The sequence below is a fragment of the Pelodiscus sinensis genome, chromosome 1 (genome assembly GCF_052426305.1).
Source record: "Pelodiscus sinensis isolate ZL-2025 chromosome 1, ASM5242630v1, whole genome shotgun sequence".
In the NCBI taxonomy this organism is placed as follows: Eukaryota; Metazoa; Chordata; order Testudines; family Trionychidae; genus Pelodiscus; species Pelodiscus sinensis.
The window spans coordinates 256,078,535-256,105,944 of record NC_143052.1 but is presented as its reverse complement, the minus strand read 5'-3'; the positions used below and the strand labels follow the sequence as shown (position 1 = coordinate 256,105,944).

The window sequence follows — 27,410 nt, the reverse complement described above, 5'->3', positions numbered from 1 at the left end:
CCCAGGGACTAGTCTAGGGGCTTGTTCACACCACCTACCTCAATATAAGTTATGTTGCTCTGGGATGTGACTAAGCCACCCTCCGGAATGACATAATGTAAATTACGCCAACCTAACTGCAGAAAGCTCTATATCAGCATGAGAACTTCTTCCACCGACATAGCTACTGCATCTTGTGGAGCTGGTTTTATTAAGCTCACTGGAAAGCTCTTTCCCATCAGCACAGAGAATCTTCATCAAATGCACTACAGCACTGCAGCTGCATCAATGCTGCTATATTACTTCTAGTGTAGACTAGTCCAAGGAATGGGAGAATTACAGAATTCCATTCTGAAACAATGTAGTCAGTGAGATCACAGAGAGGACAGAAGTAAAACTAGCCCTGTAACAGAGCAGGCACAGTGGCAATAGTCTTGGTCAACTTTCAAAAATGTGTGAATAAAAGCAGACTAAACTATCTGACATAGCATACTCTATTGATTCTTGCTTAAATTACCTTAAAAAGCGTTCATACAAATGTCCTGAAGCAACTGAAAAAATATTTAGAACATTGTTTTTCTTCTCTTTTTCTTCTGTTTGAATATCCCCTGAAAAACTTAAAAATAAATATCAATTAGAGGCTTTGTAACTAGGAAGAAGGACAAAAACTCTAAGCCACACAAAGAACTGCATTAATAGTAGGTTATAAATTGACAGAATCATTAAATAATGGTTACTATACAAGCTCAATTCTGCTCCCATCTTTTGCATGTGTGTTACAATACAGTCTTTAAAATTACATGACAACATACTATTTTCCTACAAGACCCGGTGAATTTTCAATTCAGTGCACAGTGAAAGAGACAGAGTGAGTGTGCATGAGAATAAAATTTGTTTTTGTAATCATCGTTCAGCAAGTGGATAACCACCTCAATCACTAACCATCATCTGTTTAGTCTCCTGGAAGCTCAACTGTGCTCTTGGTAAAACCTTTTAAAATTTGTATGTATTGACAAATTACAAGTGGAAATTGCAAAAAAGAACATTGCTAAGGATAAGATACATATCTACAGAAACTCTCTCATTTGCTATACTACCATATCTACCATGCACCATATACTTGCACTCTGAATGATGAAGACAGGAGTGGGATGTCCTGTAGAAAGCACAGACTATGTTCATATAATTAGTATTATGACAGATTATAACAAAAGGGTAAAATTAAAGTTCAGAGATTCACAGAGGTTAAGACAAGAAGGGACCAACAGATTGAGTTGGAACTCCTGCATATTACAGGTAGCTACATTTCACATAGTTGCCCACAAAGAAGTCTAATAACTTATGTTTGACAAAACATGCCTTGTGAAAAGGCATCTAGTTTTGATTTGAAGATATCAAAAGATGAACAATATATCACTTTCCTTAGTAGTTTGCTTAAGGGTTAAGCACTCTGTCAAAACGTTCTAAAATTAATTTATATGGCTTCAACTTCCAACCATTGGTTCTTGTCATCCTTTTCTTCTTTAGAGTAAAGAGCTCTTTATACCTATTATTTCCTCCCTTTGAAGATAATTATACTCTGTAATCAAATCATCTCTCAGTCTTCTATTTGATAAGATAAGCAGATTGAATTCTAAATCTCTCACTAAAAAGCATTTTCTGAACAACTGAATAAACATTGTGGCTCTTTTTTGCATTGTCTCTAATCTGTGCTGGCTAGATGAAAATATCTGAATAGGATTAAAAGGGAAAAGCAGTTATGGAAAAAATTCTGTAGAATATAGATCCACAATCTTTCATCTAAGTAAATGTGCCTTAGGGTGCATCTTCTAATGTTCTCTTTTGGCCCAGAGTACCTAAGTGAGCCCAGCAGGCTGGGCTGAAGTATATGGAAGTATTTGGTGACTCTTGTAACCCTTGTTCCTTTTCTTAAACAGGTCCTGTCATGGCAGCAGAGATGAATAGCAAGTCAGTTTTTGATTCTGAAGTGCTTCTTTGGAAGAGTTAGGGTATAGAGGCCTAGAGTCATTAGCATGGCCTTTCAGTCCTTCAGACCATGATGCTTTATGTTTGTTTGCTTTAAAAATAGGCAAGTGCTTTGAGACTACAGCCAAGATAAGGGGTAGGCAATAATTTTTGCTGGGGGGGGGGGGGGGTTGGGAGACTCAAAGATTTTGGAAAGTGGTCGAGGACCATATTCTTCCATGATATTAATGGAGATGCAGGGTCTGGAATGGAGGTTGGGTGCAGAAGGGAGCTTGGGGCAAGTGACTGGGGTGCAGGAGGGAGACTGAAGTCTGGGAGGGAGTAGCGATGAAGCAGGCGGTTGTGACATAGGGCAGGGGTCTGGAGTGCAGGGAATTGGGATGTGACCTAGGGTAGGAGGGGACTGTGATCTGGGGCAGGAGACTGGGGTGCCAGACCAGGAAGGGGGTATAGGTGTACGAGGGGGACAGAGGATTTGGGAATACTGAGTGCGGGGGAGCCGGGCCAGGAAAGGGCTGGGGTGGCAGAAGGAGGCTGTGGCCAAGAGACTTACTTGTCAGCTGCCAAACTAGCCTGCAGAGCTTAAAATGTTTCCCAGCCAGCTAGTCTGGTTGCCTGGCCATGTGCTTCATGAATAACTGAGCTCAGGAGAGGGGGCGTGATTCTTCTTAGCTGTCTGTCATCTTAACAAGCAGCTCTCATTGGCTGGTTTCTGCCAGAAACCGGCCAATGGGAATGTGCTGGGGGTGGGGTGGCTCTTAAAACTTCCCCCCTTCCCCCACTTTTCTGCATGGCATGAGGGGCTGCGGGGCAAACAGGGGAGCCTGCATGAGGCTCCCAGCTTCTTCCACAGGCTGGATCCGGTGACTTGGCAGGCCAGATCCAGCATGCGAGCCATATTTTGCCCAGACCTGGCCAAGATCATCCTCTTATGGCCAGTGCAGGGGCCATCCTTCTGGCTGCTGCATTAGCTACATCAGGAGTTCCCAAACTTTTTGACACGGGGACCAGTAAATCCATTCACAAGCTTTTGGAGGACCAGTAACATTCATTTGCATATTTGCATATTCAATAAGCAAATTATGAATATTCAAATAAGTTATTTCTGGTCCTCCCAAAGCCCCCAGTACCAGTGTTAGCAAAGCTTTTGATACAGTCGCCCACAATATTCTTGCCAGCAAGTTAAGGGACTGTGAACTGGATAAATGGACTGTAAGATGGATAGAAAGCTGGCTAGATCAGGGTTTCCCAAACTTTTTACTTTAGTTGGAACCCGGTTTTTTTCAGTACTGTCTTTTGCAGTCCAAAAATATAAATGCGTATTAAAAAAAAAAGAATGAAAAATGAACAAATGTTCAGTGTTTCACCTGGCTGCATCTTCCACCCAGCCTGGGCCAGGGCTTGTGGGACCCGGCGTCACATGAACACTTCAGGAGGCGAGAGCAGGAGCAGATTGGGGGTAGCGTATCTGGCTAAGAGGGAGGGTGCAAGGAAGGGTAGGTTTGCCAGGTGTCCGGTTTTGTACTGGACAGTCTGGTATTTGAACGTTTTGTCTGGGAAAGAAATTGAGAAATTACCAGACATACAAAATGCCTGGTATTTTCTAATTAGGCATATTAGTCCTTATCTTCCTGGTTGGTAGATGTGCTCACGCTGTCTGAGTATGTCTACCTGCCAGGCACTTCACAACTACTCCAGGGAGGGTACGTGGGGGAGGCGGGGGGGAGGAGGGGAAGGGGAAAAATGGAATCCCCGGCCAGACTTACTCGTCTGCCAGGGTCTGCGTGTGCCCAGGTCAGTCCCGCTTCCCCCCACCCCTTCTCCTCCCAATGTCCCCCATCCAGCCCTGCTGCTCCCGTCCAGCCCTGCTTCCAGCGGCCGGTTTCCCCTGCCACCCACCAATCTCCCCCAGTTAGCCCCGCTCCCCTGACAACCCTCCCACCAGCCCCACTGCCCCCATCCAGCCCTGCTTCCGGCAACTGATTCTCCCGTTCTCCTGATCTCCCCTGGCAAGTTCCTCTTCCCCCCATGCAGCCCTGGTTCCGCCGCCTGCCCTCTCTGATCTCCGCCGCTGGACAGCCCCGCTACTTCCAACCCTGCTTCTGCCGCCCAGCCACCTGCCTCTATCTCTGCGGGACAGCCCCACTGCCCCCAACCCTGTTTCCGCTGCCTGCCCGGATCTCTGCGGGACAGACCTGCTGCTCCCAGTCCTCCTTTGTCCGCCTGCCCGGATCGCCACCAGGGCAGCCCTGCTGCCCCCAGCACTGCTTCCCAGTGGCCGGTTCCTCCCCCCCTCTTCCCAGCCCGCCCCGCTCTGCTCCCCTCCCAGCAGCCATGCTGAGGCCCGGTGTTTTTTTCCCGTGGCCCGCTACTGGGCCACGGCCCATAGTTTGGGAAACGCTGAGCTACATGCAGTGTAGGGATGTGAACAACTAGTCGACAGGATAGTCAGCTAGTCACTTCCCCCACCCTTGTTGCCTCTATCAGAAAGAGGCAGCAAGGGAGAGGTTGAAAAGGGTGTGCTTCATTCAAAGTGGCAGCACAAGGTGGAGCCTGGGGCCAGACCCCAGGCTTCACTTGGCGCTGCTGTTTTGAAATGCCGCGGGCAGCCCGGCGTCCCCAGCTGGCCCTGGGCTTCACAGTGTTTCAAAGCGGCAGCGCCTGGGGCTGTTGCTACACTTCAAAGGCGGGAGTGCCCTTTTCGACTAATTGAATAGTCAGTGCAAATTGAATCAACTATTTGATTAGCTAAATAATCAAAATTTTACATCCCTAGCCCAGTGCTGCCTAAACTGAGGCTCTCACTATGGTTCCTTCCCTCCTTTAAGAGCATGGAGAACTCTTGCCAGGAATCCTGAGACAACAGATTTTTAAATGGCAACAGATTTTTAAATATCAACATGAAGTTGCATTTGTTGTCCTCATACTTGCCTAGCAGGGCTTCCTTGTCTGAGATATTCCACCTGTTGAATACTTTTTTTCTGCCTAATATCTAGTTTCCTTAAGTCTTTCTGTTTGGAGATAGCGCTTGTTTGGTCTTTATCCCTCTCATTGGCTGTCCATATAATTAGAGAGAATATAAGTACTCAGACCCCATCGCTGGCATATATTATTTTTTTCCTCTGCCCTCTTCAAAGACAGAAGAGGGATTTGCCACAGGGCATTGATTGGACCCATTATAGCATTGTTAAAGGTAGCTGCAGCCAAAATGTCAATGAAGCTGCAAGAATACTCCCTGAGCACTTCAAGCTCTAATCTCAGGTTAGCCTCTATCCTGTTTTGAATCTCCTGGTGGATTCTAAAGTTGACATTCAGTGGCAAGCCACTTGGTCCCAATATGGCCTCATCTGAAGAAGAGGAAGAAGCCTGTATCAGAGGGGGAGTCTTCTTCTTCTTCTTCTATTGCCTCTACTGGGGCCTCATAGTTGTAACCAGTCGTGCTCTGGTTAGAGATGTCATATTGAGGTTATTTTAGTGATTGAGTAGTTGATAGAATTTTTATCAACTACTCGATTACTCGACAAGGGAAGGCAGCTCCGCTCAATCCTGGCACTGGGACCGAACCTTGTTGGGGCTCTGCAGTTTAAAAGGCAGTAGGAGCGGGGCAGCCTGCTCCTCAGCTCCTACTGCATTTTAAATTGCAGCGCCACAGCGAGGTTTGATCCCCAACCCGGCGTGAGCAGGACTAAGCCAGGCTTCCTGCCTGCAGCCCTTTGCCGCTGGGGGTCCCAGCACAGACAGGGGCTGCTTCATGGTAGCAGCCTCTGTCTGCAGAGGGTCCAAGTGGGAAGATGGGACCCCCCCACAGCCAGTGGCTGCTGCCTGTGAAGCAGCCCCTGTCCACAGGGAGTCCCAACTTCTGTCTGGGATCCCCTGCAGCATGGCCAGCGGCTGCTGCCGGACTAGCCTCCCCTGACCCCCACTGTCTCTGATAGAGCAAATCTGATATAGAGGGTGTGTGTGTGTATGTGTTGGGGGAGGGGGGGAAGGTTTGGAGAATGCAAGTAATTGACTCAACTACTTAACCTTAAGCTTATCGGGTAGTTGACTAATCGACTACTCTCTTGCATTCCTAGCTCTGGTGGGATGCTACTTAGAGCAGTGGTCTCCAACATTTTTAAGCACAAGATCACTTTTTGAATTTAAGTGCAATAGAAGATTTACCTCAAATCCAAATACCGTTGCCCCACCTCCTTTGTGCACCTTTTCTGAGGCCCCGCCCCTGCTCACTCCATCCTCACTCCCTTCCCCATCCTCCCTCACTTTCAGCAGCCTGGGGCAGAGGTTTGGGGTGCAGACTTTGGTCTTGGATTAAAGGATTTGGAGCGTGAGGGGGTTCTGAACTGAGGTTGGGCAGGCAGTTGGAGATGCTGGAGGGGGTTCTACGTGCAGTCTCTAGGAGGGCGTTTGCATGCAGGAGAGTTTGGGGCTAAAACAGGAGCGTAGGGTGCAGGTGTTCTGTCATGACTTGGGTAGGGGTTTGGGATGTGGGCTCCATCATGGCACTTCTTACCTCAAGTGGCTCATGGGGGGTGGTGCAGTGGAGCTAAGGCAGGCTCACCCCTGTCCTAGCCCTGCATCACTCCCAAAAGCAACCAGCAAACTCCATCTCAAATTCTGTTGTGTCCCCTCTCTGCTCTGGTGAGAGAGAATAGAGAGTGGGAAGAGGGGCACCTTGACATCAGCACCCCTCCTCTGCCTCTCCTGCTATACACAGAAAGCAGGAGGCTCTTGAGGGGACAGCTCCAAGGCAAAGGGCAGGTGATGAGCAGCAGTGGGGGGAGGGACAGTTGAAGTGCTGGCACTTGGTAGCCTCTTGGCCAAACCAAATAGGATCCCTTGTCTGAGGTTCCAAGATCTACCAGTAGATCCCAATCTACTGCTTGGTGACCACTGACTTAGAGCATCTAATTCAGGAGAAGTTACTTAGAGATAGGGCTGCCACACCCCAAGGCAAGGGGTCCTTCACCAGGTCAAAAAGAGGACACCTACCAATACACCAACCAGTCAAAAAGAGAACTTCTGTTTCAACACAGTGGCTAACAAGAAGTGATAGAAGCAATTTCCTCAGACATTCCAGTTCCACTGTCTTACCACCAGTAGCACTCCTTATACAGATGAGTGGCTATGAAAACCAATCTCATCAAATAATAGGTTCTTCCAACTCAGAAGAACCAGCCACACTGCCCAGGTCAATTTATAACTCATATCTTACACAAAAATCACATTTTTGCCAATCCTTTAGTATCTAATCTAAAGGTCTGTTCATAAAAAAAATTGAGATGAATGTTAAACTTGTTAAAGGAATCAATACATACAACAATTGCAAAGTTCTTGGTTCAGGCTTGCATCAGTGATGGAATAAATTGTTTGCTTTGTCTGGAAATGGGTGACAGGAGAGGGATCACGTGAGGATTACCTCATGTGTTCCCTCCCTGTAGGGCATCTGGCATTGGCCACTGTCGGCAGACAGGATACTGGGCTACATGGACTGTTGGTCTGACCTAGTATGGCCATTCTTATGTTAAGTCAAATTTCTGGTTACTTCCAAATCACTGGAAGGAACTCAGTTCCTTTGTTGGACTGTTCCCATTGGCATAAATCCACAGTCCAGAGGCTTCAAGAGTAGTGAAGCTGGAGCAGGAAAGAAGCAAAATAGTGGAGTTCTTAGGGCCTTTTATATCTTCTCCCATATGGAGGGACTCCCATTGTTCTTACTGGGGAAAAATACATTTCTTGAATGCAGCTGAGTAAGACTGGTGAGACAACAGACCCGATACTGGGAGAAACCACTGTGGTTTCCAGAATGGCAACTGGAACCAGCATGGGGACACACACCAGGATCCAGTGGAACATAGGATGGGGTAGCAGTGACAGTTTTTGGGATGGAGGCAGGGTGCCATCTCAGATTCTCACAAAGAGTCCTCTAAGTCACCACGAAGGATTAATACTCCTCACTTCTGCCATATGATGTGGTCTGTTCAAGAACTGGTGCTGGACTGGGGATGACCTTGCAGAAGAAAGGAGGGTCAGATTGCCCCCCAGTACCGGGAGTGATAAGTTCTTGGCCACTACAAAGATTTCTCACATAGAAGGCACTGTGATTCTGCTGATGCCACAATGACATCCAGATGTTGTGGGAGCTCCTGGAGCTATACTCACCATTCCTCTAGGTAGACCCAACAGTATAACCATGGAACGGTGGGTGGAGAAGGAGTGGCCCAATGGGGGTCGCATTCCATTGCCACCCTTTGGTTGCCTCTCTTCAGCATGCAAGGGTGCCTGCTTTTGGAGTGCTGCTTCTTAAATTTCTTCCTTGGTATAGGAGTTGAAAAACAGTGCCAAGAAATGCAGGGTTGCCAGAGGTGTGCTTTGTAGGTCTAAGAGTGGCTTCCATTAAGCATAATCCTCTCTTTCTTCCTATGAGGATTGAAGTCCCAGCAAATCTGAAGTGCTTTCGAATGCGAGCCTTTCCCAGACACTTCAGACAACTGGATAGTAGATCGCTCACTGACTTATACTTGCCAAAAGAGGCATAAAGTTTGAAGCTCAGGGCACACCTGGACCCAGGAGCATAGGGAGCCCCTCCACACTAACGTACTATTTACATTACTAATAAACTAAATTACAGAAAAGAAAACTGCTGAAAAACACCTTGCCAAAGCAAGAGGAGATTTTCCAGTAACTATTATGGTCAGTAAGCAGGAACTGAGAGGGTGTGAGACCGGCAATGGCCCTTATGCCAGCTCATGATCATGAGACACCTGAGGCCGCTAAAGAGAGCTTGACCGTTACCAATGAGGAAAAAATCTCTGGCACTGGTGCACATAGTGTGCACACATCCAACATGGAATGAACCAGAGCAAGCACTGAAATAATAATTGGAGTTCTTCAAGATGTGTGCCCTGTGCATACTCCACTTCAATTGTGCTTGCATCCCATAAGTCTTTAATTGGAGATTTTTGGTAGCAGTGCCTATTCAGCTTGTACATTGACTCTAGACATCCTCATGTCATATACAAGAATATGTAGAGCTATGCAGGTGAACTGCCTGCCCTTACTTCTCTACCATGAAATCCTGTAAAATCAAACTGATGTCAAAGGGAAAGAGGGCAAGTAGTGAAGCACTCATAGAGACACACATCTTGAAGAACTCTAGTTATTGCACAAAGTGAATAGTGTTCCTAATAGTGCTCCACTTTAGGTGACTCCCAAACAGTATCCCATGGCAGATTTGGAGCTGGATCCAGTACAGAAGGACTCCTATGCCAACAGCAGTGTTTGACTTAGAGGCACATACTAGAGCACAGCATTTAGAAAAAGTGCACTGATATCCAGGTTGCCACTTTGCAAATTTCATCAGTTTGCACATTTTTAATAGTGCCATAAAGTTAGCTTGGGATATTGTAGAGTGAGCTATTCAGGGGTCTGAACATCAGCAGATTGGTAACAAGCCAAATATCCACTTTGACAGTCTTTGTGTAGAGACTGTGGATCCTTTAGGTCATTCCAAAACTGAGATAAATTGTCCAGAAGACCTTCTAAACAATCCAAATAGAAGGCTAATATCCTTCTCATATTGGTGTGGCACTGGGAAAAAACAGGACAATGGATAACATGGTTAATATGTAAATCAGAGAATATTTTAAGTCTGAACTTGACACATGGGCACAATAATACTTTTTTCTTGAAGAGAATGGCAGACATGCAGAGGGAAAATCACATATTAATGATCTTAGTTTCTTGACTACACAAGCAGAAAAGATTGCCACTAAGAATGACATTGTCATAGGAAAGTACAGCAGAAGAAACTTAGCTAAAGGCTCAAGGTAGGAAGAACAAAGAATCCCTGCATAGTGAAATGAAAGGCTATAACAGCTGTCAAATAAAAACTCTGAACCCATCAAAAGATCTTGCTTCTTTTAATCCAACAGGCAATCAAGTATAGCACAGAAGGAAGAATTAACAGATAAAAACTGTCACCAAGTACACCAATGGTGAAATCTCTTCCAGCTTTAAGAGAAGTATTTCTAAAAGACATTTTTTGTGGTTTTATAGGACTGAAGGAAAACTCTACTGCTGAAAGCCATTGAAAAAAATCAAGCTCTGTGTTGGAGGATGGCTAAGTCCAGATAGTCCTCAACTGGAATCCTGAGACAGCAAATGGGAAATGGCCAACACCACCACTGAATAAGGCGTTGGAGAAGTTGGTACAACTTGAATGAATCTGGCTTTGTCTTCTTTGATCTTGTTCAACACTCTCAGAATCAACAGTATTAGAAAATGTGCAGAAAAAAACCCCTCATTCAAAGAATAAGAATGGTTTCTTCCATGGACTGATGATCCAGATGCTCCTTCAAATTGAATTTCTTGCACTGCCTGCTGGCAGCTGTAAACAGGTTGTGAGTGTGGCCTTTCACTGCTCAAAGAAGAATTATGATTTACTTACGAGTTGGTCTTTGGATTTTGCTCCATATCTTCCTAGCGATTTCCACTTTCAATTTGAGAATATTATTGAAAAATTTTACATTATTCAGATTAATACAATCACAATTGTATCTAAAATGTATTAAGATATGTAAAACAGATGCTGTAGGAGTTATTTTGGGGAAGTTCTATGGCTTGTGTTGTATAGGAGGTGAGACTTGATGATCACAATGGTCCCTTCTGTACTATGAATCACTATATAATTATAAAACAAATTCAAATTATTTAAATTCGCGCTTTAATATATACCAGAAAGAAGAAAATGCAGAAGCACTGAGTTTTCACAAACTTTGTCTGCAAACATAATTTTTTATTGCCTTTAAATAGCCTGGTTTAGGAGTTCAGTTTAATACAGAGTACTGTATTAACAGTTGATATTTTTATTTCTTTCTCCATACCCCATGATTTTCTTAATAAAACTGAGCCAATGCCATAAAGTGGTAGAACGCATATTGATTAAGTAAGTTGGCTGTAGAGTTTAGAAAACAGCACAGAAGGATGAACAGGGAAACAAATTAACTAACAAAATGTTTACCTAATATTACCCAGACTGTTTGTTTCTACGCTTTTTCCTCTTTTCTCTTTGAATTACAAACTCACTGTCACAATTAGCGAATCAACACACTATAAAAATAATAAACCAGTCATTATTATAATCAAGCTGTATTGACATGATCCAAGTGGAAACAAACAACTAAACTCAAAACTCCGGTCATCTGAAGAAGTGGGCTATGCCCATGAAAGCTCATGATCCCATCTACATGTTTTGTTAGTCTATAAAATACTACAAGATCATTTGTTTATTAAGTTTATTAATTACCTTGTAATGGATTCCCATGCTCCTTTTTCTTCTATAACCCCAATACTAAGGAGATCTTCATCAACTTTATCAGGTTTTTTTTGTACCTAGTCATTAAAATACAGAACTAATGTAATTTAGGAAAATAGCTAATAAATATAGTAACCGTAAAATTTAAGTAAAGTGGACCTAATGGCCAGATGTCCAACAGGTCCTAGTTTTCTAAATCAGCAAGTTAATGCTTTAATTGTTTAAAATTACATTGTAATAACACTGTTTCATACTATTCAAGTGTAAGTATTTTGCACACAATACACATTTAATCAATGCTGCCCACCAGGATCTTGAAACAATTTTCATAATAGTATATATTCTACAATATTATCTATATGCATTTCTCAGATTCATTCCTCTTTCTTTCTTAGCTAAGTGATCCATTCTTTCTGTGTACTTTGTAAAATTTACTCCAAGAATGCCAGAGAGTAGTAACTAATTATGTAATAGCTGATTATGCAAGAACATGTAAGAATTCACATCCTCAAATCAAAGAGCAGGCTTAAACCCTTTGGCTGCATCTAGACTGGCATGATTTTGCACAAAAGCAGCCGCTTTTGCGGAAAATCTTGCCGCCTGTCTACACTGGCCAAGAGTATTTGCGCAAGAACACTGACGTTTTATTGTACAAAATCAGTGCTTCTTGCGCAAATAGTCTGATGCTCCCGCTCAGGGATAAGCCCTCTTGCGCAAGAAGCCAGTGTAGACAGCAACGTTAATTTCTGGTGCAAGAAAGCCCCTACACTGGCACAGATGCTTTTGCGCAAAAGCACATGCCAGTGTAGACGATGTCTTGCGCAAATACTTTTAACGGAAAAACTTTTGCGCAAAATCATGCAGTCTAGACGCAGCCTTTGTGTTTGTACATGCAAAGAGTAACTAATACACCAAATTAGTATCACTTCTTTTGATCTTTGCTCATAAAAAACTAGGCTATTAGTATGTGACATAGACCATTGTTAGGGGAAACTTGCTGTTGCACTACCCATGAAGCAGCCCATGAGGCACAATATGATTCAGTGAATCATGAGCTGTGTCCTTATCTCCCCCCTGCTTTGGAAAACAAGAAAACTGTGACATTCCTTTCATAGTGTAAGCACCTCAATGAACTGTATTTATACTCCTTCTGCTCTCTTGTGCCGAAGTCCAAGATGCTGAGGCCCAGTAGTTTCAATTTAATTTGCTAGATGGTCTCATTCTCTGAACTACAGGCATTGCATATCTTCAACTCAAATTGTTTTTTAATCACTTAATATATCTCTATGTATATAAATCTATCCAGATTATTTTTTTGTTAAGCTGTTATTAACTTTATATCAGTTCTGAATCAGTAAAAATATGTGGCTTTTAGTTTCTTCATAGAACTGTCTCTGAAGATATGTCCTAGATTTGACTTATGATAGTAACTAATTTAAACGAGGGTGTAGTCTTAGCTATCTGCCATGTTTAATACAACTCTACTTATTTAAATTACTTGATTACAGAACACAATCAAGGATGCTGAATTTCCAACCATATTATTTACATAATTTGGACCTAGACTGTGTGCTGAAGTTGAACATGCAGATCTCTCTGTATCAGCATGGCACACGGTGGGGTCAGCTTTCTCCATGACATTTTATTCCCTTCCCTGAGATCCTGGAAATTTATATCCATGGGACTAGGAGACTCGGAGGAAACATGAATTGTTGCCTCTTCCCTATAGCTTATACTTTTCTCAGCTTCTAAAGGTCCAACCCCAAAGCATACTGTATGAAGACGACCCAAACGGAGAAACTTTAAAAAAATTACCAGAAATGGGAAGTATTTTGGGATTCTTTACTCCTTTACAATAGATAGCTTTTCACATAATCTCACTGTCATGTTTCTTTTTTTCTGAGATAATTTGCAACTATATATGTAAAGGGATACCAATTTTTATGGAATGCAGGTATTTCTGGGAATAAAATGAGTGATATCCTTTAAAATGATGGACAGTTCAAAGGCACATCTGTGGGGAACGCTGAGTAAAAATTAAAAGAGCCAGCATCAGAGATGGAAAAATACCCTAGCAGCTCCAACAGAGCAAATATATTGGAAATGATAAAGGGACTGGAGTGGAGGGGTGGCATATCTGGTGCACTTGGCTCTGGTTTCCAGTTGACTGTAAGGAATTTGTCTGTTGTGGGAGCTAAGCCCTCTTGTTTCTTTCACCAGGAAGATCAGTCTTGTACCTTCACTGATGAAAGAATTCGTAGGAAATTCCAAATGGAAAAGCTCAATTTTTGTCACCAATACAGAATTTTTTCTGTGGAAGGAACTTGGGGCTTAGTATTTATAATAAAATTGTAATATTTATTCTATTGAAAAAAATACTCTCATAAAAATATCATGATATGATATATTTTATGGTGATACCAAAAACATGCATCATATGAACTGATGGCATGAATTCATGCATCTGGAGATTTAATTATCAAAAATATGTATAATATAGTCTGACTTTCATCTTGCTGTTAAACATAACTCAAGTCACCTGAGTGTTATTAATACATTTAAAGAAATAACACACACACCATTATCTGCTTACATACTTGCACTTCTTACATACTTGGACTTTGAGGATTTTGCTCCTGAAGTTGTTTAATACCACAATAACATCTTCCATGTGGACTGGAGAATCTGCTCCTTCATGGCTATGTGGGGAAAAAACAACAGCAGCTAACTGAATACTGATTTTTTTATTTCATTGACTACTATTGAAAAACCTACAGGCGACACTACTTGATAATTCTTCAATCACATGAGCATTTAAAATTAATAACCTATATTATATAAATGAGATTACAGGAATTTCCAATTTTATTAAATACAAGGATTAAATATATTCTTAAAACAATTATTTTTTTAATTACCCTAGCAGGTATGGATTAGTAACATGGCTTCTTATTACGGTTGCTTAATATTTCCTTATAATAGGTTGCACAAGAAATGGCTACTCACCTTGTTCAGGCATTACAGTTCTTCAAGATGTCTCCCCATGGGAGTTTCTCTATAGGTGCAATTGAGCCCCATGCACCTTTGATGGCAGATTTTTCATAGTGGCATCCATTTGGCCTACTGTCATGGGCAGAGTGGCTGCCCACTGACCTGGAGACAGAGGAACCCCTCTGGCAGCCATTTTGGGCAGAGCCTGATCCCTTCCAGTCACCCGACCAGAAGCTAGGAGGCATGCCTGGGCTATAAAAGCCCAGCCTGGGAACTTAGTCTGGGCCCTGCCTCTGGAGGAGCCAGAGGCTTGCTCAGTGCTCCCTGCCTAGAAGGCCAAGCTTTGGCCTGGACCTCCAACCTGGCCTAGCCTGGAGGAGCAGCCTGAACCCTTGCTCCAGCCTGTACCAAGGACTAGCTGGGAGCACCGGATCTGCAAAGGCCTGAGGGTTGGCCTTGACCCCCAACTTCATCTGACCCAGAGGACCAGCCCAAACATCTGCACCAGCCTGCACCTGAGAACTGGCTGAGCCCGTTTGACCTGCAAGTTGTGGATGATTGGCCCAGACCCACGGACCCTCAAATCCCCAAGAGACCCGCAAGACCCCCAGGTATGCGCGGAGGGGGAGAAGGGAAGTGTCCCATGGAGTAGTGAGGGCTGTTAAAGGCCTCAGGCTAGCATGTTTTGGGCAGGAGCCCCCGCTGAGCCAGCAGCAGCCTGTTCTGCTGCTTCTAGGGCCCTATGCTAGGACACAGTAGCATGGGCGGCCCTGTGTCCTCCCACCTACTGGGTGGCAGTCTCCCTCTCTCTGCCACCACAGGCGAGCTGCCTGCATCCCCCCGAGCCAGGAGACAAACTGTAGTGTTTGCTGCCCTGACCTGAACCAGGGCTAGGGCCATGAACTGATTGCCTATTGTTGAACTCTGTGACTAATAGTACTGTTGTCATTGTTGTGTTTAGTTGCTGCCCTGTCCTGACTGACGGCCGGACGCTGGACTAACTGTTGCTTGTTGCCTCGCCTGAACCAGGGCCCGGGCTCTCTGAACTGTTTACTGCTGTTTATCTATTGCCCCGCCCTGACCTAGGGCTGGGGCATCCGGGACTCTGTGTGTTTGCTGCCCTGCCTGAATAAGCCCTTGGCCCGCTGAACTTCTGATACCTATGTTTGTGTCCTGCCCCACCCTTAGTGAGGGCCCAGGGTTCTGCACTGGGGTTTAGTTGTTGCCAGACCTGAAGCAAATGGAAAACCATACTAACAGATATGCCTACCTCAATTTCCCTCTAATCCACACATAAAGAGTACAGGCTCACTGCCCATTCAGAGTCCCACTCTATGCATAATATATTAAAATATTCCTACAACAGTCCATAGAAACTTCAAGGTACACCTGTTTTCCCAATTTCTACAGTAAAACATATCATGGTACAGTAACTTTTCATTTTCCTCTCCAAGAATGCCATTCTCAGGTAATCCACTCACAAGTCCACTAGGATCCCAGGTCCTTTATGCCCTTGTTCCAGGTCACCACTCTCCAGATCATCCACTTGAGATTGATTAGTCTCATGACTCTTCTACCCAAACAATCCAAAAACTCACTTTTTTCTTCCTCTTGTCACTGGCTTGCCAGCTCAGCAAGGTCAGCAGGTTAAGTTCTTCATTGATTTCCTAATCAAATCCTCTCTATTCCCAAGGAGAGCCTGCAGAAATTTCTTTTTTCTACAATGACCTGGTTTCTCACAGGCTGCTCTCACCTGTCCTCTTCCTTGTTCCTCATCTGTATTGTCAAGTATTTCTTACCTATCTTGTATGATCTTCCATTTATTTGGTGCTGGTGCTTTCTTTAAAACCCAACTGAGAGGTAACTAACATGTAGGTGCATCATGCTTTATAAATCACCCTATGACAAACCAATTCAGCCACTTACCCTTTGGACTTGTTCTTCAAATTAGATATCATAGAGAACATGACAAAACAGCTACTGTCATGGACAAATTATCAACTCATTGAAGTAGAGAGTGGTCAGCGTTCTTAGTTGCCAGGAAACAAGACAGATCCAGAAAGGTTCATGTACTCTCTAAATGCCAAATAGTAGGACTCCACTCACAGGACAAGGAATCAACAATTGGATGAATCATAATCATAGTGTAGAACCATTGTATGTCTTGATAATTGGCCCAAGCCTTACCAATCACATAAAACTCCTTGGTTTTCTGACACTGTGTACTACATGAATCACAGAATCATGAAATAATCAAACTGGAAGGAACCACGAGAGGTCATCAAGACCTATCACACACACTCAGGCAGGACTAAACACCATCTAGACCATCTCTGACCTGCTCCTAAAAATTTCCAATGATGGAAAAGCCTCATTAGGCAATTTATTCTATGTTTAATCACCCTGACAGTTAGGAAGTTTTTCCTAAAGTTTTTCCAACCCAAACCTCATTTGCTGCAATTTAAACCCATTGCCTCTTGTCCCATCATCAGAGAATAATTTTTCTCCCTCCTCCATGTAACAGTCTTTTAGATAGCTGAAAGCTACTATCATATCCCCTCTCTCAGTCTTCTCTTTTCTAGACAAAACAAACCTAATTATTTCAATCTTCCCTCATAGGTCATGTTTTTTAGACCTTTAACCATTTTTGTTGCTCTTCTCTGGACCTTCTACAATTTGTCCACATCTTTCCTGAGGAACCCCACTCATTATGCCCTTCCAACATGACTGTGAACCACTGATAATTACTTTCTGGTAATGGATATCCAACCAGTTATGCACCCATCTTATAGTAGCTCCATCTTGGTTGTATTTTCCTAGTTTGTTAATGAGAAGGTCATGCAAGACTGTACCAAATGCCTTACAAAATCTAAATATATCACCTCTACCTTCTCCCCTCCCCCTCCGCCCAGAACCACCAGGCTTGTTATCCTATCAAAGAAAGATATCAGGTTGGTTTGAGATGATTTGTCTTGACATAACCATGCCGACTATATCATTTTATTATGTTCTAGATGTTTGCAAATGGATTCCTTAATTACTTGCTCCATTATCTTTCCTAGTACAGAAGTTAAGATGACTGGTCTGTAATTCCCTGGGTTGTCCTTATTTCCCTTTTTACAGAAGGGCACTATATTTGCCTTTTCTGATCTTCTGGAACCTCTCCAATATTCCATTTTTCAAAGATGATAGGTAATGACTTAGATATCTCCGCAGACAGCCCTTTGAGTATGCTAGGATGCATTTCATCAGGCTCTGATGACCTGAAGAGTCTATATTTTCTAAGTAATTTTATCTTGTTCTTTTCATATTTTAGCTTCTGAACCCACCCCATTTTCACTGGTATTCACTATGTTCACTATTCAATTATCACCAACCTTGGTGAAAACTGAAACAAAGAAGTAATTAAAAAGCATAATCTTTATTACAAGCCAAATGAAAACAGCTTCTGCAATAATAATAGATGATCTCAGGGTGCTGATTGACAAAGGCAGACATTTAATCTTCATTCTTCTGGATCCTTCTAAAGCATTCATCACTATGGACCATGAGATACTGCTGTCTTGCCTAAGAGATGTGGCAAGGAAATCATGTTAAAATTGTTTCAATCCTTCCTGGAGGGACAGACCCAAGGAACAGTTGTGGGAGATTGCACCTCTGTTCCAGTCCCCACATCACAAGGATCAGTTTTCTTTCCTGTCCTATTCAACATTCACAATCAGACTTTAGGAGGAAATACAGGTTGGACCTCCTTGGTCCGGCACCCCCCAGGACCTGATGGGTCCTGGACGAGTGATTTTGCTGCATCAGTGGAGGTCATATCTCATCAGCATCCATGAGTAATACTTTCCAGCTCTGGCTGGCTTGAAGTTAATAATGATCAGACCTCTATTATTATTTGTTATTGTGGTGCCTAGGAGTCCCAGTCCCCCTTTGTACTGGGCCTTACAGTGCTAGGTGCTGTATAAACCTAGAACAAAAGATAATCTCTGCCCCAAAAAGCTTGAATACATGCTGGTGTCACTTCTGGACAGGAAGACTAGAGGAAAGAAATATATTTGAGCATGAAGCCATCAACTCTTAAGAAACTACATAAGACAAAATGCAGCAATAAACTTCTCAACAATAAAAGCTACCACATTCGCTTCAAGTCATAAGAACATAAGAATGGCCATACTGTGTCAGATCAAAGGTCCATCTAGCCCATTATCCTGTCTGCAGACAGTGGCCAATGCCAGATGCCCCAGAGGGAGTGAACAGAACAGGTAATCATAATGTGATCCCTCTCCTGTCATCCATTTCCAGACAAAGAGAGGCTAAGGACACCATTCCTACCCATTCTGGCTAATAGCCATTGATGGACCTAATCTCCATGAATTTATCTAGCTCTTTTTTGAACCCTGTTAAAGTCTATCCTTTGCTCTCTGCACTGGATTCCCATGCAAACCTGTAGAATGGTAAGCTCTTTTTTCTTAACATGTCCTTTTAAATAATACTTGCAAAACTTAAAAGAAATAATTTTGTTTGCATTTCTAGTTTATACTACTGCTCAGTTAAGTAAATAAAAACCTCCTCATACTTAAAATCACAGTACATCATATGTAGACTAGGCACCTAAACACATAGCAAATACTGAAAATACAGAGAAGGACAAAGAAAATGAGCCAACTAATAAAAAAATACTGAAAGAAATCAATCCTGGCAGGCAAGGTAAACTATAAGCTTTAGTGACTACCCTAAATGATATTTTAGAGTGGATGGTACAAGAAAAAAATGAATGAGAACAAAACATCAAATCAGCCTGAAGTGCAGATGCAAACTGTTTTCCTCCTTCAGTATTTATCACTGCTGAGAACATAGCCCTGATTAAAAACTGGAGATGTAAGCAGATCTACTAAAAAAAAAAATGTTGCAACATACATGTTCCTGGCATGCTAGCCAGGAAGAGAAAACTAGGACTTACAGCATTTATAGAAAAGATGTTGTCCAAGTTGCTTAACACAGAGATTTAGTGTAATGACACTGAAATATTATCATAAAAACAAGAATGTGGGTTGGCCCCATTATCCTCAATTCTCATTTTATCTCCAGTAGCTCCCAATTAAACAAAGGCAATTCAGAATCAACTCTAATGAGGATTTTAAATCTCTGCAAAATGTTACTTCCGCCTCCTACTTTATGAGGCTAAGCAGTAAAACCTTTTGGTAGTTGCTCCATTTTCTGGAAAACAAAAATTGCATGAGGAGAGATCCTCACTGACACTTAACCTTTTCAAATTTCACTAATTCACACTTTTTCTCCACTGTATTTCCTAATCAGTATCATCATTACTGCTAGCTGTTAGTTCTTATTTGTGTATTGTTTTCGTTTGTTTTACTTCACTATGTTCCATATTTTGTAAAGACTGTGATACTTTTTACAAAATATGTTTGTAATGGTAAGTTTGTAATAGGTTACTGCTTACGCAAATATGTGATAGATGTCCTCCGATCTTCCTTTGCGTAATCTCAGTGTCCACGCTCCTGGATTTGCTTTCAACTGAAAATACCCCTGTGAACAAAGAGAAATAGTAGCACAGTCTGATTTTATCAAACCTTTGGAAATGACCACCTTCATGACTAAACACTGGAGACAGCATTCAGCATAGTCAGTCACCTAGGCTACTACACATAGTCTGCTGCAATTCTAGCCCTGAAATCAGTATTACAGTAATGCAGTCAAGTGCCTTTTCCCCTTCATGTTCACATTCACAAGTTCTTAGTGACTCAGATTTGCTCCTATCTGAATATGGAATTGATTTAAAGAATGTTCTTTCTACTTTTCTTGGTGAAGGTTGCAGTGGCAACATAGAATAGGAAGGACCAGACTCCTTTTTCTCTCAACAGGTTCCAGGTCCTCTTATGGGTTTCCCCAGCACTTCCAGATATTGTATCTCCAATGTGTTCTGGATTGACCTCAGAGCCTCTGTCCAGTGTATTTCCAACTGAACTATCAGTGCTCAAACTACTTCAACTGGCTCCTCTCAATCTGGAGCAGATCTGCAGATCTATTCTGTGGCCCTCCCAAATAGCTGAGCTCCTCAGCCTCTCTCAGAGAGTTTGCTTAGCCGCCCTGTGGAGAAACTTCATTTCTACCGCTTGTACCCATGATCTCATCCTTTTGGTCATTACTCAAAGCACACAACCATAAGTGTGGATGGGGACGTAGAGTGACTAATAAAACAAGAGCTTTATCCGAGAACTCTGCTCTCACTTCATTAACATAGTTTGGTACAGCCCCATATCACTGCTGCTGCTGCACTAATCCTTCGGCTGATCTCATACTTCCACTTGTCATCACTCATGAAAAGACACCGAAATACTTCAACTCGTCCACTAAGGACTGCTGCTCCTACCTAACCTCACCATGACCTCTGATTTGAAGGTGCTGACTTTCATTCCAGCCAGTTCATACTCAACAGCAAAATATTTTATGCTATTGCTCAGTTATGTAAACAAAAACAGTCTCATACTTAAAATCACAGTACATCATATGCACCTATCAGAGATACCAATCTGAAGAGGCAAAAAAGGATCTCATCATCTGCAAACAGCGGAGATGCCACTTCTCATACCCCATATCAAATGCATTCCACAGCTTGATTACCATAACAGAAGGGACCAACTGGCTAGGCAGTAGTTCAGCAGAAAAGGACCCGGGGATTACAGTGGATGAGAAGCTGGATATAAGTCAACAGTGTGCTCTTGTAGCCAAGAACCCTAATGGCATTGTGATAGGGAAGACAGAGCCTGACCTCCCTGTGGGAGGCCTTTCAGCTCCCTGGCCAGCAGCAGGGCAGTGGAGAAGTCCTCCGAGCAGGATAGAGAGGCAGCTTCCTTTGTAGCCAATCAGAGTAGGACAGGCTACTATATAAGGAGCTGCTAGTGAAGGCTAGGCAGTTCCAACCTGGAGCTTGACCCAGGCAGACCTCTGGGCCGACTGGGGACACCAGCACCTAGGACAGCTCAGAGAGGGAGCTGGGCCCATGCAGCTAAGCAGATCGAGTCCCTTTGGGTATGTCTACACTACAAAGTTAATTCGAACTAACAGCCGTTAGTTCGAATTAACTTTCAGAGGCGCTACACAGGCAAACCGCTAGTTCGAACTTAATTCGAAATAGCGGAGCGCTTAATTCGAACTAGGTAAACCTCATTCTACAAGGACTAACGCCTAGTTCGAATTAAGTAGTTCGAATTAAGGGCTGTGTAGCCACTTAATTCGAACTAGTTGGAGGCTAGTCCTTCCCAGATTGCCCTGGTGGCCACTCTGGGCACAACCAGGGAAACTCATCTGCCCCCCTCCCAGCCCCGGAGCCTTTAAAGGGGCATGATCTGGCTACGGTGCCCGTGCCAGATGCAAGCCTGCCAGCACCCAGCCAGCAGACCCTGCACCTGGCACGGCATGAGCGAGCCACCCGCTGCCACCCAGCCCTCTGCCTCTTCCAGGAGCCTGCCCGGGGCCGCAAATGGCGGGCACCTGCCTGGTCTAGTGCAGAGATCGAGGACCTCATCCACGACCTCCGCACTAGGCACAGGAAAGTGGCCGCTCCTGGTGAGGTCACATGTGGAATACTGTGTCCCATTCGGGCTCCCCCACTACAAAAATGATGTGGACGCATTGGAGAGGGCCCAGCAGAGGGCAACCAAAATGATTAGGGGGCTGGAGCACATGACCTACAAGGAGAGGCTAAGAGATTTAGGCTTATTTAGTCTACAGAAGAGAAGACTGAGGGGGGATTTGATAGCAGCCTTCAACTTCCTGAAGAGAGGTTTCAAAGAGGATGGAGAGAGGCTGTTGTCAGTAGTGACAGACAGCAGACAAGGAGCAGTGGTCTCAAGTTACAGTGGGGGAGGTCTAGGTTGAACAAACTCAATGCCAAGAATAAAAATTCAACTCTCATTCTGAGAATACAGGTACTGATTAGCAAGCAAAAGAATAACAACACTTCGCACTCCCATAGCTCTCCTCACAACACACCTTTTGGAATGCTGTCATATTCCTTCTTCAGGTATACAAAACAAAGGTGGACCAGATTAGCAAACTCCATGACCCCTTGAATATCTGTGACAGAGCAAAGAGCTGATCTGTTGCTTCAGAGCTGGGTAATAATCTATATTGTTCTTTCTGAATCTGATATTCAACTAATGGGTGTAATCTCCTATCCAGCAACCTGACATAGGCCTTTGCTGCTCAGGAAGTTGAGGAGTGCGAACCTCAGTTGGAACACACCCTCTAGTCTTTTTTCTTAAAAGATTTGGGACCACTACCTTGGTTTGCCAGTGCAGAGATACTGCACCAATACTGAAGATATATATTAACCATGACACTCCAATATTGTCCAGTGCTTTCAACATCTCTGGGCAAACCACATCCAGCATTCTCCATGGTCTCTCTAAACTCTTCTCAATCGCAGGCTTTCACTTCAAAGACTGTGTGATGGGATACACCAACCCCGCACTGGTAGTGAAGGAGCTAACCAGGCTCGCTGGGCTCAGAAGGCCCCTCCCCTGCAGCCTGCTGGGCATGCTCCAGCTGTAGGGTCAGTATAAAGGCCAGCAGAGCAGCTCAGTCAGGGCTGACCACTTAAGGGGAAGGAGCTCCTACCAGAGCTGAGGAGCGACCACACCCGAGGGATCAGCCAGAAAGGCCACGCCAGCCGGACCCACAGTCACCACTGGAGCCGCCGTCTCAGCTGGAGCTGCAGCCTCCACAGCTACCTCCAGGGCCCCCAATCCTACCAGAGACACAGCCGCCGCAGCCACCCCCAGCAGCTATCATGCTTGTCACAACTGACTGCCACAGCAGCAACGCCTACTGCTACAGAGCCAGCCACCGCCATCACCGGGCCAAGCGCTGCCACTGGTGTGTTCGCCAGCCCAGGTGGGAATGGGGCCAGCCAGCAGGCGGGGTTAGGAAGCAGCCCAGGGCACGGGGCAGGAGATAACCCAGAAAGCTCAGCATACTTAGGGGATGGCTCCCTGCTGAGCTAGTGGTGGGAGCCACCCAGCACTCAGAGGGCCCTGGGCTGCGGACCAGTGGAGAGGGAGGGCCCGGGCCCCTCTACTCTCCTAACCTGACACCCCAGATGGGGGGGGGCAGCCCAGACTCAGCCGCTAGGCCAAATTGACCTGCAGACAAGGGGCAGTACAGACTAAGCTGCTGAGGCATATTGATCCCCAGACAGGGGGCAGCACAGACTAAGCTGCTGAGCCATATTGATCCCCAGACAGGGGGCAGCACAGACTAAGCTGCTGAGCCATATTGATCCCCAGACAAGGGGCAGTACAGACTAAGCTGCTGAGCCATATTGATCCCCAGACAGGGGGCAGCACAGACTTGGCTGCTAGGCCAGATGACCCCTGGACAGGGGCTGTACAGACTCGGCCGCTAGGTCATATTCCCCTCTCCTAAAGGGATGCAGGGTGCGCAACCCTGTGACAGACTGCTACAGCCCTCTTAGCCAGTTGGTACCTTTCAGCTGTATCAGAAATCCAGTTTATGAGCATTTCTCAGGCCTCCTTCCATATGGCAGGTTCCCTCACTACTAGAGCATGTCTTAGCGTTACCACCATGATAGGCACAAACTGCCTTCAGACCACAGCTTTTTGTGGCTCCCTCAACAACTGAGGTCCTGAATAATGGTCCATTCATACTCAATGTCCAAGATCTCACCCAAAATGCAGGACACATTCTTCTAGAAGTGATAATTGAAGTCTTTTCCTTCTGGTGTTCCACCAGACATTCCCAGGCAACACATACTGATTGTTTGGGCTTCCTCTGCCTATCTAGCTGGTGTCCAATACATGGGATCCAGCTCATCACCAAGTGGTGATCAGCTACCAGCTCTTCCCTTCTCTTCACTCAATCACCCAGAACATACAAGCATTGTGTACTGCCATGCTGATTTATTTAATGCAGCCATCTCAAGATCATCCAGTTTTATTGCCCCAAAGTGTAGGCTGTTCTTAAAAATGTTTTTGTAGTGATTTCTGTGTTGGCCTTGGTTCTGATATTCTTGGGCGAATTCTCCATAGAAATTTTTTCTGGGGAATTGATGTTCAGGCATCCTAATGCTGTGTCCAGTCCAGTGTAATTGGGCTTTTGTCAGCATGGCCTCAATACTTATGACATTTGACTTTTGGAGAACCTCCAGGTTGGTAATTTTCCTCCAGATCCCCATAATGGCACAGAGACTGTATATGGAAGGTCTCTAGCTGTTCAGTATGCCGTTTGTATGATACCAGGTCGCACAGGCACAGAGGAGAGATGCAGGCACAAAAGCATTATAAAGTTTTGTTTTTGTTGAGAGGGGTGTTGTGGGATTTTAATACTTTGTTACAAGGTTTGAGAAGCTTTCTGTACCCGGTTTGTGATTTGTCAAGAGATCCATCATTGGGGATATTACTGCTAAGATAAGTAACACTGTCAACTTGCTTTAGTTGGATCCCACTAATGGATATGTCAGGGAATAGACACAGAGTGGTGAAGATGACTGATGGAATATCACAGTTTACTCCAGACTGATTATGAGGATTGATGATTCAGAGAAGCTATTTACAGTGCACAGAGATCTGGGGAAAATTTGAAAGTGGAAGTGAGCTTGGGTGAAAGTAATTATGAAATCATAGAGGTCATGATTCTAAGGAATGGTAGAAAAGAGAAAGCAAAATAGAGACAATTTCAAGAAAGCTGATTTTAGTAAACTCAGAGAACTGGTAGAGAAGGTCCCATGGGAAGCAAGACTAAGGAAAAACAACTGAAGAGAATTGGCAGTTTTTTAAAGGGACATTATTAAGAGCCCAAAAGCAAGCTATTCCACTACATAGAAAAGACAGAAAGTATGGCAGGAGAAGACCTTGGATCAATCGTGAACTCTAAAAGTCAAAAAGGAGTTGTATAAAAATTGGAAACTAGGTCAAATTACAAAGGATGAATATAAGCAAATAATGCAAATAGGCAGGAGCAAGATTAGAAAGGCAAAGGCACAAAACAAGCTAAATCTAGCTAGAGACATAGGGGCTACGTCTACACTGGCATCCCTTCCGGAAAAGGGATGCTAATGTAGCACGTTGGAATAGGCAAATCCGCAGGGGATTTAAATATCCCCCGCGGCATTTGCATTAACATGGCTACCGCTTTTTTCCGGCTTGGGGAAAAGCCGGAGAAAAGCACCAGTCTAGACGTTATTCTCCGGAAAATAAAGCCTTTTCCAGAGGATTTCTTATTCCTACTTGAAATAAAAGAACAAATTAAAGATGATTTAGAAAAGTTAGATGTCTGCTAGTCACCAGAGCCTGATGAAATGAATACTAGAATACTCAGGTAGAGGTGGTATCTGAGCCTTTAGCTATCATCTTTGAAAAATCATGGAAGTCGGGAGAGATTCCAGAAGACCGGAAAAGGCAAACATAGTGCCCAACTACAAAAAGGGACATGCAGGTGGTGTTGTCTGTCATTATAGTGTTGCCATGCGTATCTGACTGCTCGTAATTCAAGGAGGTTGATATGAAAAGTTTGTTCCACGAAGGACCATTTGCCTTGAGTTGTGATGGTCCCTAAGGGTATGTCTACACTTGCACCCTCGCAAGTCTATTACTATAATGACAAACACCACCTGCATGTCCCTTTTTGTAGATGGGCACTATATTTGCCTTTTCCGGTCTTCTGGAATCTCTCCCAACTTTCATGATTTTTCAGAGATGATAGCTAAAGGCTCAGATACCTCTTCTACCTGAGTATTCTAGAATGCATTTCATCATACTAATGAAGCACAGGATATTTAAATCCCTGCTTCATTGACTATTTCGAATGCCTGCATTTGCATCCCTAGTTCAAACTAGGGTGCAAGTGTAGTCATACCCTAAGTGGGCTCCCCAACCCATGAGTGACACGTTAGTCATACGTATGAGTGTGGGGGAAGGATGCTGGAATAGTATGCCATATAGCATGTTTCGAGGATTTTCCCACCATTGAAGGGAATTGAGGATGTATGGTGGGATAGTCACTATTTTGGACAGTTGGTCCCTAGAAGGCTTGTACTTTGTGGCCAACCATGACTGTAGGCCCCTCGTGGAGTCTGGCCAACTTGACGACATACGTTGTAGAATCCAAGGATTTTGAGGCATTCGTGTACCATCATGGTCGGAGCTGATTGTGCGCTCGTGACAAGGTCGCAAATGGTGTTGAATCTGTGTTCGGTCAGAGTAGCCTTTGCTGCCACCGTGTCGATGAAGGCCCCTATAAACTTCAATTTCCAGGTTGGATCTAGCGTGTATTTTGAATGGTTTATGTGGAAGCCGAGATTGACCAGAGAGCCCATGGTAGTGTTGGTCATGGCCTTGGTTTCCTGAAGGGACGACCTTTTTTTGAGGCAGTCATCCAGATATGGAAATATCATGACTCCTTAACGCCGAAGTGAAGCCATTACGACAGCCAGAGTTTTGGAAAATACCCTGGGGGCAGTTGAGAGGCCAAAGGGGAGCACTCAGTACTAGTAGTGTTGGGTGCCCACCATGAATCGTAAAAAGCGTCTGTGTGTGGGATGGACCATGATGTGGAAGTAGGCATCCTGGAGGTTGGGAGCCAAAAGCCAGTCCCCTTGACCCAATGTGGGGATAACTGTTGCTAAGGTTACCATCTTCAAGCGGTGGTAGGCAATGTATTTGTTGTCTCCTCAAATCCAATATAGGTGCCATCCTCCATTTTTTTCTTGGATTAGGAAGTAAGCTGAATAGAAGCCCCGACCCTGGAATTCTAGTGGTACTTGTTCTATGGCACCCAATTGAAGAAGGTGCGAGACTTCTTGGTGGAGAAGGGTTTTGTGAGATGGGTCCCTGAAGAGGGATGTGGTGGGAGGCAAGGAAGCGAAGGGGATGGCATAACCATGTTGGATCAGTTCTAGGACCCATTTGCCCAATGTTATTTGGGTCCATCTATAGAAAAAAGCTCGGAGAGGATGGCTGAATTCAGAAAGACTGGGCACAAGTGGTATTGGGGTGGTTTTCTGGCTCTCAACATATTTTTCAAATTTGTTGTTTGGCCACGGGTGGGTGGGTCGTAGAGGAGTGTTATTGCTCTTGGCGTTGGGGTCTGCGATGTT

General features: G+C 44.2%; 1 protein-coding gene across 5 annotated transcripts in view; it reads right to left on the bottom strand.

Annotated features, from left to right (window-relative positions):
• Positions 1-27,410, bottom strand: part of UGGT2 (UDP-glucose glycoprotein glucosyltransferase 2) — a 190,882-nt gene that overhangs the window by 27,146 nt on the left and 136,326 nt on the right. For all 5 annotated transcript variants that reach the window (XM_075918804.2, XM_075918806.2, XM_075918807.2 and 2 more), the window contains 4 exons: positions 19,737-19,822; positions 13,896-13,980; positions 11,273-11,358; positions 497-595 (listed from right to left, as the gene is read on the bottom strand). In XM_075918804.2, coding sequence (XP_075774919.2) covers positions 497-595; positions 11,273-11,358; positions 13,896-13,980; positions 19,737-19,822 — 356 coding nt within the window. The remainder of the gene's footprint in view (positions 1-496; positions 596-11,272; positions 11,359-13,895; positions 13,981-19,736; positions 19,823-27,410) is intronic.